The 12,900-nt window shown below is 40.5% G+C and overlaps 1 protein-coding gene across 11 annotated transcripts in view; it reads left to right on the top strand.

Annotated features, from left to right (window-relative positions):
- Positions 1-11,759, top strand: part of foxp1b (forkhead box P1b) — a 167,031-nt gene extending 155,272 nt beyond the window's left edge. For 7 of the 11 annotated variants that reach the window (XM_060868359.1, XM_060868362.1, XM_060868357.1 and 4 more), the window contains 7 exons: positions 652-883; positions 1,016-1,092; positions 1,735-1,836; positions 3,159-3,280; positions 4,317-4,398; positions 4,779-4,945; positions 7,211-11,759. In XM_060868359.1, the coding sequence (XP_060724342.1) occupies positions 652-883; positions 1,016-1,092; positions 1,735-1,836; positions 3,159-3,280; positions 4,317-4,398; positions 4,779-4,945; positions 7,211-7,352 (924 nt within the window). In that variant the 3' untranslated portion in view covers positions 7,353-11,759. The remainder of the gene's footprint in view (positions 1-651; positions 884-1,015; positions 1,093-1,734; positions 1,837-3,158; positions 3,281-4,316; positions 4,399-4,778; positions 4,946-7,210) is intronic. The other 4 variants (XM_060868366.1, XM_060868365.1, XM_060868364.1 and 1 more) reach the window with 3 other exon arrangements.
- Positions 11,760-12,900: the final 1,141 nt, after the last annotated feature.

The raw sequence follows: 12,900 nt of genomic DNA, 5'->3' as shown, positions 1-12,900 counted from the left end.
GCAGCAGGTCAGGGTTGCGTTTTCCACTTTAGTGAAAGAGGAGCACAGCTGCCAGAAGATCCACTGTACCACTTAGCGCTCGCCGCTTAATTAGTTTATTATACTCATTATTACTTAATACCTCTTTATAAATCTTTTGTTTCCACTTCATAAAAAGGGAACAACCCTCTTCCTCCAGAACGTCCTAGACCTAGCTTTTAGCCAGCCCGATCATGCCGAGGGTCACTCGAATATACGGTTTAATCAAGGTATCCACTCTTTAACTAGCCGCTAATTAGGATCCTTCTAACATGCAGTTACAGCCTGTAATTAGTTCAGTTTGGCTTCTTCATCTCTAGCTTATTAGAGGCCTCTGAGGGGTGGGAAAACAAACGCTGTCAGCTGGCATGATTCAGGAGGACAACTCAAATTAAGAGGGAAGAAAAAAATTTCCGAACAGTGAAGATGTGTCTGAATTACTACCGGAAAGATGGAAGATGGCAGAGGTGGAATAGAGCTCTTTGTCTTTACCAACATTTGTGCCACCTGACACGGTGGCAGTTCTGACGAGGTTGATTTAAGGTTGTGTTTGCAATTATCAGCGGCATGCACCCAGGCAGTGATTAACGCATTGGTCCAATCCTTCTTTTTTTTTGTGTGTGTGCCTTTCAGCTCAACCTGGTTTCCAACGCCACACTGTCCAAGACGGCCCCCGGTGCATCGCCGCCCCTCAGCCTGCCTCAAACACCAACCACTCCCACCACCCCACTCACACCGCTCTCCCAGGCCCACTCAGTCATCACACCCACCAGCCTGCACAGTGTCGGACCCATTCGCCGACGTTACTCAGACAAATACAGCATGCCCATATCGCCAGGTAGCTCACTGTTTAATTACAGACCGAGTGAGTGACCCAGAGGATATAATCCTTTTTTCAGCATTTAACATTTTATTATTCTTTACTCAACTTTTGTATATGTATATTTTTGTTGAACTGATATATTGTTGTTGTGAATTGTATGTGTATCAATAACAGATATTGGCCAAAACAAGGAGTTCTACATGAACACAGACGTGCGCCCTCCTTTCACATACGCATCATTAATACGCCAGGTAAGACCACAATTTGCTCCCAGTGTACTTGTTAGTATCTCTTCACCTCGATACCTTCAGCATGTACATTTGTTCCTCATTTTTTCCCTCTTCACACCTAATATCGTTAACATTTCAAATACAACTTAGACCCGCATTGAGCATGATGGTGTGAAGGGGGGGAAAAGCAGCTCACATACTGTATAACAATTGCTTCTGATGAAGCATTACAGCCAGTGTGATTATTAGGAAATTCATTTCCCACAACAGCGGGGATGGAACATCTTTAAGATGCCCAGTCAATTATCAGAACCAGCCACTAATCTGCCGTTGCACAAGCGTTAATCTGGGCGGGGAGATAATTGGCGCCCTGTAATCTGTCTCCGGAAAAATAGTTTTCACTTGTTCTAGTGGCTTAGCAGGAAAGGGTGTATTCAAATGGATGCATTTGAATGAGGCCCACACCAAAAGTATTCTGTAAACAAAGTAGCCGAGAGTGTGGATCAGCAGAGGCCTGTTTTACATGCTCCATTAAAGGGAAGGCAGCCTGAACACGCATCTCCCTTTAAGTCCTCGTCTGTAAAGGAAACAGCAAACAAATTGTGCTTATCTCTCTCTCTCTCTCTCTGTGTGTGTGTGTGTGTGTTCGTGCTTTTTTTCCAGGCGATACTTGAGTCACCAGAAAGACAGCTAACACTAAACGAGATATACAACTGGTTCACGCGAATGTTTGCATATTTCAGGCGGAATGCAGCGACCTGGAAGGTAATCTCTCATTCCCTGTTCTCAACTTCCTGCTCTGATAAAATGTACATTAAGTATTTCATCATGTCTAAATTAGAAACGGTATCAACTTGAGTTATTTACAGAAAGAATGAAAAGAAAGAAAATAAAATTCTGGGCTTACACAATTAAAGGCTTATAAGCACATGGTTGCGGAGAAAGCGGCATATAGATGCAGACAGGAACGCACAGAGGAAAGCCAGATGGCGATAAAGAAACAGTATGTGAAATAAAGATAGAAAGTGAATAAAATGTGAACGTGTGAGAAAGATCGGCTGACTGGCTGTGACTAGCTTTCAGCTCCTTAACTCTGTGCTTCAGCAGTCAATGACAGCTCTGCCATTGTGGGGCACATTGTAGTTATAACTGTCGGCTCCCACACTGACACACACACACAGGAACAATCACAAGATAAATAAGATACTCCAAGGCTAATAGGTTCTAACCAGTAGATTATCTGAAACCTTTCATTGTGGTTCAGTCACTTTACTAAAACAATGAGCTCAAAATTTGTTACTGCAGTTTTCATTTGACTTTTTTCCTTGGGGGAAAAATGTGTTTTTGCGAATGCAAATATAATTTAGCTTAATGATCCTCAGAAGGTGCCGGGAGAGGGGTCCTATTTAAACATGTTTTTTGTCTTTTGGACACTTCACTAGCTTTAACAGAACCCTGGTCAATTTGTTCTTTTTTGTTTGTTTCTGTTTTGTGTTTTATTTTTTTATTTATATTTTTTTTGTGCTCAAGCATTTGAGTTTCCACTTTGCATCAAGGCAGGAAACGATCAACTATCTCCTACTTTAACCACAAGCAAATGATAAAGCACCGTGCTGACAGCCCTGCCATGCAAAGCCATTTGTCACTGAGCTCTTTATTTAGTAAATATTGGCCATGTACTGTACAAATGGGCTTGATGAAAAGGTAAATTATGAACACGATAAAGCATGTTATAACAGTGTGGTTTCCCTTCATTGTACAGTGATGTGGCTGAAAGTACTGCTTAACATGACGGGCCACGATGTTGTGTTTATTTCATTAAATGTTTTTGCACACTGGAATTCTGTTTGCCTTCTAAGGAGGTCCATTACAGTTGGCACCCTGACCATTGGTTCCTTTGTATTTTTAATGTTTGGAAGCCATAATTCTACGTTTGGCGGATGAGAACTTCCAATAATGCACTGTGAAATCAAGCCCAAATCTTGCAATCTTAGGCCTGTGTAGTTTTGTATTTTGTAGTGTATTTCCATTGGCTTTATTTCTCTTTGTACTGATAGACTTTTTCTTTTCTTTCACACCAACTGCAGAACGCAGTCCGGCATAACCTTAGTCTTCACAAGTGTTTTGTGCGAGTAGAAAACGTTAAAGGGGCGGTATGGACTGTTGACGAGATAGAGTTCCAAAAGAGAAGGCCACAAAAGATCAGCGGGTAGGTCCACCACCCCCCCCGTCTCTCTCTCTCCACTGCACGGCCAAATCCTCCTGTCTCATGGTGTTGATCGATGGAAACCCGATTCCATGTCCACATCATCTTATGTGCTGTGCTGCTCAACTGACTTGCTGCTAGCTTCGCTGTGCCTCTCTGTACCCTTACAGCTGCTTGCTGGGACCCAGAGTGACTTTGTGTTTGGTCATGCATTCCCTAATCTTCTCACCTGACCATTTTCTGTCTGTCTGTCCATCTGTCTGTCTGGTCATTGCATCTGCCCTGGCTGCTCCTCTACTTCCCTACCCTCCCTTGGTGCTTCCTCCCCTTTCCAGGGTGCTGTGCGCACCAACCTCTCCCTACACAAGTGCTTTGTAAGAGTCGAGGACGACTTTGGGTCCTTTTGGACCGTAGACAACGAAGAGTTTATAAGGGGCCGCCACATTCAGCGAGGTCGCCCCCGGAGACACGGAGTGGACAACAACAACTATGACAAGCTACTTGTACAGTAAGGACTGCCCCCACCCCCTCCCAAACCCACCCCACCCTTCTCCTTCCTACAATATCCCTGCATGCTTTGCTTCAATGTGCCACATGCTCATCCTGTGTGTAGATTTTCATTGTTGTTGTTGTTTTTTTGTTTGTGTTTTGTTTTTGTTTTTTTGCCAATGTCTTTCTTCTCTGAAATGATCTATCAGCCTTAATGTGTGTAATCTGCGATGCCTAAATCTGTTGAGATAGTCGCCTCTCTGAGTCACATAAATAGTACAGCAATACATTTGCGGGTATTGATTTTGTGTTCCTTTTACTGGGCATTGCTGTCTTAACGTGAGTGTTAAGTAGTCATCAATCCACATACAGTTCAAGTACTACTGAGAGTCAGTCACTGGAAACCTTTGTGTTAAATGATTTATCAATACCTGCATGTAGTCACAATGTTAGCACTCATTTATAGGTGACTTTTATGAGTTTGTCTCTCTTGCAGTGAAGACTAAAATTGGTTGTGTGTGTGTGTGTGTGTGTGTGGTCATTTCTACAGGAGTCCTGCTCTAGTAAAAAATATTCAGACCAGTTTGGGATACGGTCCTGTCCTCCCGGCTACCTTCCAGGTAATTCACCAAGTATGTCTTGATACATTTTTTTTATTTTTTTTTTTTTAGTATGAGTAGTAAAAAAAAAGCTTTTTTTTTTTTTTTTTTTAATTAAAAAAATAATTATTTTATTTATTATTATTATAAAAAAGCTAATACAAACTCTGGTGGCATCAATTCATTTTCAACCTTTTTTTTTTTTTATATTTGTAAATACTTACAAATTTTACACATTTATTATTTTTTCCCCCTTTCTCTTCAGTGTTAATTACTTGTGTATACATAAAAGGAAAGCAAATCATTTTTCAACTCTGTGTTAATGCAGTGATATTAACCGCTGTTTTACTAGCAGTATCTAAGGCAGCCTTAGCTCCTCTTCCTCACTTCTGCATCGTGCACCACTCTTTCAGGCTTCAATGGCTGAAAACAGCATACCTCTATACACTACCGCTTCCATCGGAAGCCCCACTCTTAACTCGCTTGCCAATGCTATCCGAGAGGAGATGAATGGGGCCATGGACCACGGCAACAGCAACGGTAGTGACAGCAGTCCCGGTCGCTCCCCTCTTCCAGCTATGTGAGTGTTTCACTCTTAACACTAGCTCTCTGCGTGTGTGTGTGTGTGTTAGAGAGAATGTACACTATGTCAGTCTATGTATGCGAGTATGTAAATGCTTCAGATATTAAATTGGCTTGCAAATGCTTTAATACCCGGTTCATATAATTACGCAGAAACATTTGGCAGAGGAAGTACAAATTGTGATGTGTTTTATTCTGGAGGAAACTCCACCTTTTTCAAAGTGTGGTATAGATCGTAAAGGCAATTCTCTCTCTCTCTCTGTCTCTCTCTCTCTCTCCATTTCTCTCGCTGTTTTTTCAAGCACCAGGTTCATAAATGTTTATTTCCTTAAGTTTTTTTTTTTTTTTAAATATAAATATTTATAAAAGCTGTGAATATAAGATGTCAGAGCTCTTTCCCATGGCAGGCGAGACTCACAGTGTGTCCAGTAAGCCTTCAAGCTGCTGAAGAGAAAGCATTTAAAAAAAAAAAAAAAAAGACCTATTCAAAATTTGTGCCAGAACTTTAACACCGCTAATCAGCTCCATTTCTACAGTTTGTCTGAGCAGGACAAGGATTTCAGATAAAGGTGTAAAAAATAATAATAATAATAATAATACTGTACAGATCTTAGGGAGCTGCAGGGGTGGAAAAGTGCTTGTACTGATGATTGGGGCATAGCTGCAGGCACAGGACAGAAATAACAGGATGTGTATTCCAGCCTAAAGCATGCCTTTTAGCACCTTTCTTGCCTTTTTTTTTCTTTCTTTTTCATTCATTTGCCAAGTTAAATAAGTAGCTCAAATTATATTGCTCAGACAGGGGTGTAAGAGCATGTAAAGTAGGATCAAGTTTGATGTTGATTAATGTTCTTTTCTAGTACAAGCCAGATACTGTATGCTTTACATGCTCTTAGTCATTGAGATATTTCTGCTAACCGTTCCTCTTAAATACATAATGCACTGGTACGAGAGAAAAAAAACAACAGTTTTTTTCTTCCCCTAAATACTACGTTAAGAATTAAAGTTATAGAGACGTGTATGTAGAGACGTGTATGTAATGCAAAGCAGTGGGCCGCCTCCTTAGTGACTCTGGCTACACAAAGCTCAAGCTGTTTGTATCTTTGAGGGGAGTTTTTTTTTTTTTTTTTTTTTTAAAACCCAAACTGTCGGGAAGAAGATGAGAGGAAAAAATATCAGTTTATCACTAATTAACACTTGGCAAACGTGCCATACCACAGAAACACAGTTTACAGTGCGCTCGAAACACTGATTAATTTAGAGATTCTCGTACAGCTGTTCTTAATGTTCCTTTTTTTTTTTTTTCCTCTTCTCCCTCTTTTCTCTATTTTTTTTTTTCTTCCTCTACTCCACAGCAGTCAGCACTCACGCTCTGGCTCTCTGTCCCTGCAGTGTTTCAACAATGAAAATTTGGCAGATCTCATCTCTTAGGAGAATCCCTTGCCCAGACTGTGGGCTGAGGGGAGGGGAGGGGGGTTTGCGTTTTTCCTTGTTTACGGCTGACAGCGTTATTATTCTCGTAAGGGCCCTGTTTCTTATCACCCGGCGTTTGTGTCGAGCCTCCTCGCCAACCCCAAGCCGCCTCCGCCTTTTCTCTCTCACTTCCCTGCCAGCACTTTTCTTCCTCCCTTATTGACACTGTGGTAAGGAGGCGCATTAATTTTGTGCGTATTTAAAGCGTGCGTGTCGCTGTCTGCTCGCCGTGTTGTTTTTTTTTTTCTTCTTCTTCTTCTTTTTTGCCAGCTTGAAGTTGATTAATGACGGAACCTCGTGCAAGGTCGTCCTCTTGGGACCCGCCTCACAGGTTGGGCATGTTAACGAGTGGGAAGAGGAACACACACACAGCGTGCTGATCTAACGCCACTGGGAGCCTGACAGGCAGCCCGCTCTCTCTTCCCCGTACTCTTTTCTCTCACTATATGCCGCTCAGTCGCTAGAGTCCATTCTCTCCTCCCCACGTCACTCGTTGTTAATCTCCCTCATTTATCAATTCTTACTGAATACCCTTGTTGTTGGCAGTTGTGGAAAATAAAGCGCCAACGTTTCCCCAATAGTGGAAAAGCAAAAAGGGAACTGAAGTTAACAAGAGCATAAGTTTATACTGTTAGTGTTTAATTAACAGCAACGTGTTTCTCTACCGACTGTTGTTTTTTTTTACCTGGATGCATAATAAAATACATTTTAAAATGAAAACATATCCTGTGAGGTTTGGAATGAGAAAAAATATTAAACATTGTTTTTTTTTTTGTGTGTGTGTGTTCAGGCATCACATTAACATTAAAGAAGAACCACTGGACCCCGAGGAGCATGAAGGGCCGCTCTCCTTAGTGACAGCCAATCACAGTCCAGATTTTGATCACCATAGAGATTATGAGGACGACCATGGGAACGAGGACATGCTGTGAGGCTGCTTTCCCTCGGGTCCTCTCCAAAGGGGCCAAACTTAAACTGAAATCATCTGTGAGACCACTCCCAACCTAGCAAGTCTGACTGGATTCCCAGTCCCTTTTGTTGACAGCTATAAAAAAAAAAAAAAAAAAATCCAATTTACTCTTAGTGCCATTAATCATGAGATATACATGAGATAAGAAAAAAAACTATTCCATTTGGGAGTATTTTTCAGTTGTTTTTACTTTTTTGGGTTAAAGACAAAGACCAAGCACGTAATTTCTACTTGCGTCCAGTAAAGGAGCCATTTGGTACTGGGGGACTACTACTTCACATCGCCTGTCCTGGTGGCACTGAGGCCAGAGCGGACACGAACGAGGAAAACGCACGCAGAGAAAAGACTGCCACTTCTGCCCTCGAAGTTCAACACTGATTTACAAACTACAGAAGAGTGCACACTTGAACCATTAGCCCCCAAACAGACAGTGATGCAGAGCATACGGGCGCGAGTGGATGTGATTTCAGTTCAATGACACTGCCTTCAAATCAACTTGGGTTGCTTCCAACCTCAGTGTTGCCTCCAAACTCAGTCCGATGTTTTGATGGCAAATAATACAACATTGTTGTTTTTTTTTTTCTTTCTTTTTTGTCCTCCTGATTTGTCCCATGCTCTTATTTGCTATATTATTTGACTTTGTTTTCTGTACCTGATCAGACCTCATGCTCATTGTTGTAGAGACTCTGTACGATCTGCACTTCATGATGAATGTCTATAGTTTCTTGCCATGATGTTTCATTTCTCATTTTTCCTTTCCATTATTTAATGGGAAACAGAATGTCAAATTTACCATGTAGTATTTTCTGTCATTTATTCCACATTTCAGATCACCATCACATTGTCACATTGCTCACTGTCTCTCTCTCTCTCTGTCTGTCTGTCTCTCACACACACGCGCGCGCACACACAAACGCAGACACATTCACACAGTCCATCTGCATATGCACTCCTCGTAATGAAGGCTTTCTCTACGCATCAATGAAGTTTAATTTTCACAAGGGAATGAATGACAGAGAAATCAACGCAGGTAACGACTTGTCCTCCTGAAATCCCCTTTCGTTGCAGTGTGTTAGCTGCAGCCCAAATCACTGCTCGAAACACTGGTGCGAAAGTGGGGGGAAAAATTAAATGTCAGAATACAATGAAGCTGTGGCAGAGATAATTTTTCTCTCTCTCCCCTCTTTTTTCCCCCCCACGTTCTGTAATTTATGGACTGTCGGGTTAAGGTTAGAGGACTTTAAAGTGCATTCTCTGTTGTTTTAATGTCTTGTTTGCCCACATCAATGACCAGCCCTCCCCCTCTCTCTTATTAGCAGTTGTTAGTAATTACACTTGAGATAAAAAGGTTTAAGGGATTACAAGCCACGGTTGGCATTAGAAGCCATGACCACTAAGCATTACAGCATCAGGGGCAGCTCACTATGACCACATGTTTCCTGCCACATTACCTTGGAAACCAGAATGAAGTCAATTTCAGGCTCACATTAAAAACATCCACGGTACAGCGTCAGGGACGGGGAAGGGGAGGAAGGGGACACCGGGTGGGGTGTAAGGGTGCTGGGCAGCCAAAAAGCAAAACGTTTCCAATCTGTAACTCCGAGAAGAGAATTAGAAGCGGCTTAACCAAATTTTTTGCAACTTGATTCATCACTGCAACCCCAACCACTTTTTAATTTATTGCTTCTTTTTATCATTGCTTTTTTATTCTTTCTTTCTACTTGTTTTTGTGTTGTTGACGTGTCTGTTACCGGTGGCTACCAAAGATAAATGACGAGTAAAAGAAGAAAAAAAAACTGTTCTATGTTCCATGCAATAGCAAAACAAGGCCAAATATCCTCCCCGTTCAGTGCAAAAGAGGGATAAGAACAGCGGAAGAGGTTTCGGTGAATAAACGAGTGAGCTGTTCAACTTTGCTGAAGCCAAAGGGGTTGTTTAAGGGGCAGCTGCAAGGGTTATTTTTGGTTGTTGTTGTTTTTTTTTGTTTGTTTTTTTTTTTTGCCTTTGACCAAATGGGAAATGATAGAGAATGGGTTGACTCAGCCATGTCATGTCATGTCATATCATATATAGCGCTATTCTCTCTGCATTAAGCTGAGATTCAAATAAAAGAACGTCTGACTTTGTAAAAGTGTCTGGATTAAGTATAAAGGGTAGTAAATATAATACAGGATAGAGGGAAAGGATTTAAATAACAGTCGTGGACCACACTTGTTTTTGTTTCTGGTTTTAATCCTCAGATTAGATTGTACGCCACTTACTCTGTGAATCCAGTTTGTTTGTTTTTTCCCTTCATTTGTTAAACACTGCAAATGCTTTATGATTGTGTTTTAAGTTCTGTCTACTTTTTTATATCACTTCTTTTTTTTTTATATTAAAACCAAACACTCCTGTCGACTAATAAGCTGGGTACAAGGTACTTTAATGGCAGTTTGTTTATATTTTTTTATTTTCATGATAAACTCATTTACTGTAGACAAAAAAAAGGGAACGATTCGGGTTGACAGAAAAGAAACCACGAGAGACGGGCAGCTGTTGATGGGCTGAAAGCAGTCAGTGTGTGAAAGACATGCGCTCATTGTGCGCTAATCCAAATCTCTTAGCGGTAAAGTGGGAGAAAGAGGATAAGCAGGTAGATAAGATCATCTTCCGCATGTGTAGCTCAACATTACTAAAGTGAAGCAGCATGAGAAAACCGTTAGTACAGTAAGCATACCTCAGTTCAGACCTATAGGGAATGATAAAACAAAGAGAAAAAAAGAAAAAAAAAGATCCATTTCACTCTGTTGCACTTAGTTGTATGTCCTGCATGTTTAGTCTAAAACTGTAGCAAATGATATTTTAAGAAAGAGTTTTAAAAAGAAAAAAAAATGATATAAAAATGCAAAAAAACCTACTTGTTTATCTTGAAGGCCTCATGTTTCTTTTTGTGTTTTAAAAACCAATCCAAACCTCAGGCCTTCTTCTTTTTTTTTTTCTTCTCTTCTTCTTCTTCTTTTTTTTTTTCTTTTTCCCTTTAAAGAAAAGTCACAAATCTTTTTGGAACCTTTTTGAGGCATGTGGTATACAGTCTTAGACGCCTTCACGTGTGTGGGCTTTTATTCCCGTGGGTTGTACATACACCACATTATATCCTTGTGTGCTTTCTTGTTTCCTTTCTTTCTTCCTTTCTTTCTTTTTCTTTCTTTTTGTTTCATTTAAAAAACAACAAAAATGTTTGTAATGTCATGTTTGCTTTATCATTCGAACTGCTTTGTACTGACTATTAAAAAAAAACATTTTACAAAAAAGAACACAGAGTAATGACAAACTGCTCTATGTATCGGAACAGCAACGTGCTGCAAGTAATCCACACACAGGAGGAGAGGAGGTAGGAGGACGTTTTGGGGGGAAAATCCTCATTTTTGGGGGGATTTAAAAAAAAAAACTGTAAAATAGAAAAGAGACCTGGCTGGCTGTTATTACTGACCTAAGCGTTTTGTTTTGCTTTGCATAAAGACTTTCTCTTTTTGTGTGCGTGTGTGTGTGTGTGTGTGTGTGTGTGTGTGTGTGTGTTCCGTTGTTTTTTATACATCCGTGTTTAGTGGTCCGGCGTCTGCCTCCTCCGCCGATCTGGTCCACGTTTGGAGCTCAGAGTAGACAGGTGTGTTCCCTTTAGATGAACAATTAAAAAAAAGAAAGAAACAAAAATTAAAAATATCCTGATGCCTAAAATCATAGAGAGCTGTGCTGAAGTTCTCAGTATAATATAACAGGGAGAATCCAATCATTTATATAAAACAGGAGGGAAAAAATGTCAACATGCAGTGCCAAGACTATTTGTTTGTTCTTTCTGTCTGTCTGTCTTTCTTTCTTTCTCTTCATCTCTTTATCTTTAATGTGCCTTCTGGTTAAATAGTACTAGGACTTTTTTTCTTTTTTTTTTCTTTAAACTTTTCTAACTTAAACCCAAGCACAGTGGAGTTCAGAAGAAACAAAGGTCCGAGTGTGCAAAGAGTGCGTGATTAAGAATGGAATTTGAGATCAGTCCCATCTCTCTCACACACACACACACACACACACACACACACACACCTAATCTTTCTCTCATTCCTTAGAATATTAGTGTTATTTTGTGTGATGCTGTACAAGCTCGTCCCATTCACCAGATTGATGACGATACGTTGTAGAGAAAAAGCGTGAGCGACCCAACAGATCACTATCGAGGCAGCAAACTTTGTCATTTTCTTTTTACATTTTGTTTAGAGAACAGATCCATCAGACTGTAATCCCTCCTTCACTCTCATGTTTTATGCAGACTATCATGTTAAATCCAGTCTCAGTGACTGGAACATTCAATAAAAATGCAATAAAAACGCTGGTTGTTCCACGACTGTTTCTCCAAATGCTCATTTTCCACGCTATCAGAATTGCAATCTAGACTTAGGAAGCTCATTCGGAAGAAGGAAGAGGAATGAAATGCAGTTTTTTTTTTTTTTGCAGTACATGCATACATGCCATGTGCTGTAGATGTTAATAACAGACTGCTCAGTGGAAGCGGGCTCCAGACGTGAGACACGTGGGCACCGCCGCTCACGTCCGCGTGTATCGTACGGTCTCCAGCAGCAGTGACGGCGGCTCTGCTTGCACATTAAATCCTTCTGTAATTAAAGAGACAGTTAAACCGTCCCTCCCACTAGCAATTTAGCGGAACTGCATTTGAACAGCTATAAATCGTGAGCGCATTAAAGTTTCAAAAATATTAGCGATATGGATTTCTGGATGGAGATAAACGCTGATGATGATGATGATGATGATGATGATGACGATGACGAGACGCTTTTTACGGCGGAAAGTGCGGGGTCACGTTAGCCACTAAACAGCAGACAGAGATCAAGCTTAAGCACTTTTAATCTTGTGAAACAAGCAATTACAAATAGTCACATTGATTCGTTAAAAAGCTTTAGGTGACATAAATTGTTTCGTGCTTATCTTATTGCTCAGACACGTAACTGCCATCAAGTGTGTTATTAATTAAAGCCACTCAAAGGCAGGATTTAAAGGAAACTATATATATATTTTTAAAAAAAAATAGCATCGACTGACACTTTTACTGCTGATTTTTCATTTTGCTTTTCAGCTCTATTATTTCTGCCGTCTGCGTCGTCTCACGGGACTCTCATGACGCTCTCATGACGCGTATTTCACGGATTTAACTGTGGAAAATCCGTGAAAAGAAAACAAATATGATTTAAAGCTATTCATCTGGCATCCCTCAGTCACCCAAATAATAAACTACAAAAGGAAAGGAAGTTATTAGACCTTATTTGTTTTAAAAGAATTATTTCTACAGCACTTGCAATAGCATAGTGTGTGTAAAATCACCAACATCCTAATCAAGGTCTGACTCTATATGCTTTAAGTGCACAAGCATTAGCTCTTTATGAAGCATCTGAAAACCTTGCTGAATTCAGCTAAAGATGAGCAACAATCATGGTACGTTTTCAAGCCCACGTTCACAAAGCATTAGA

This window comes from Tachysurus vachellii, chromosome 4, assembly GCF_030014155.1.
Source record: "Tachysurus vachellii isolate PV-2020 chromosome 4, HZAU_Pvac_v1, whole genome shotgun sequence".
In the NCBI taxonomy this organism is placed as follows: domain Eukaryota; kingdom Metazoa; phylum Chordata; class Actinopteri; order Siluriformes; family Bagridae; genus Tachysurus; species Tachysurus vachellii.
Note: the sequence above shows the minus strand (reverse complement) of the source record. Positions and strands in the feature narration are given on the sequence as shown.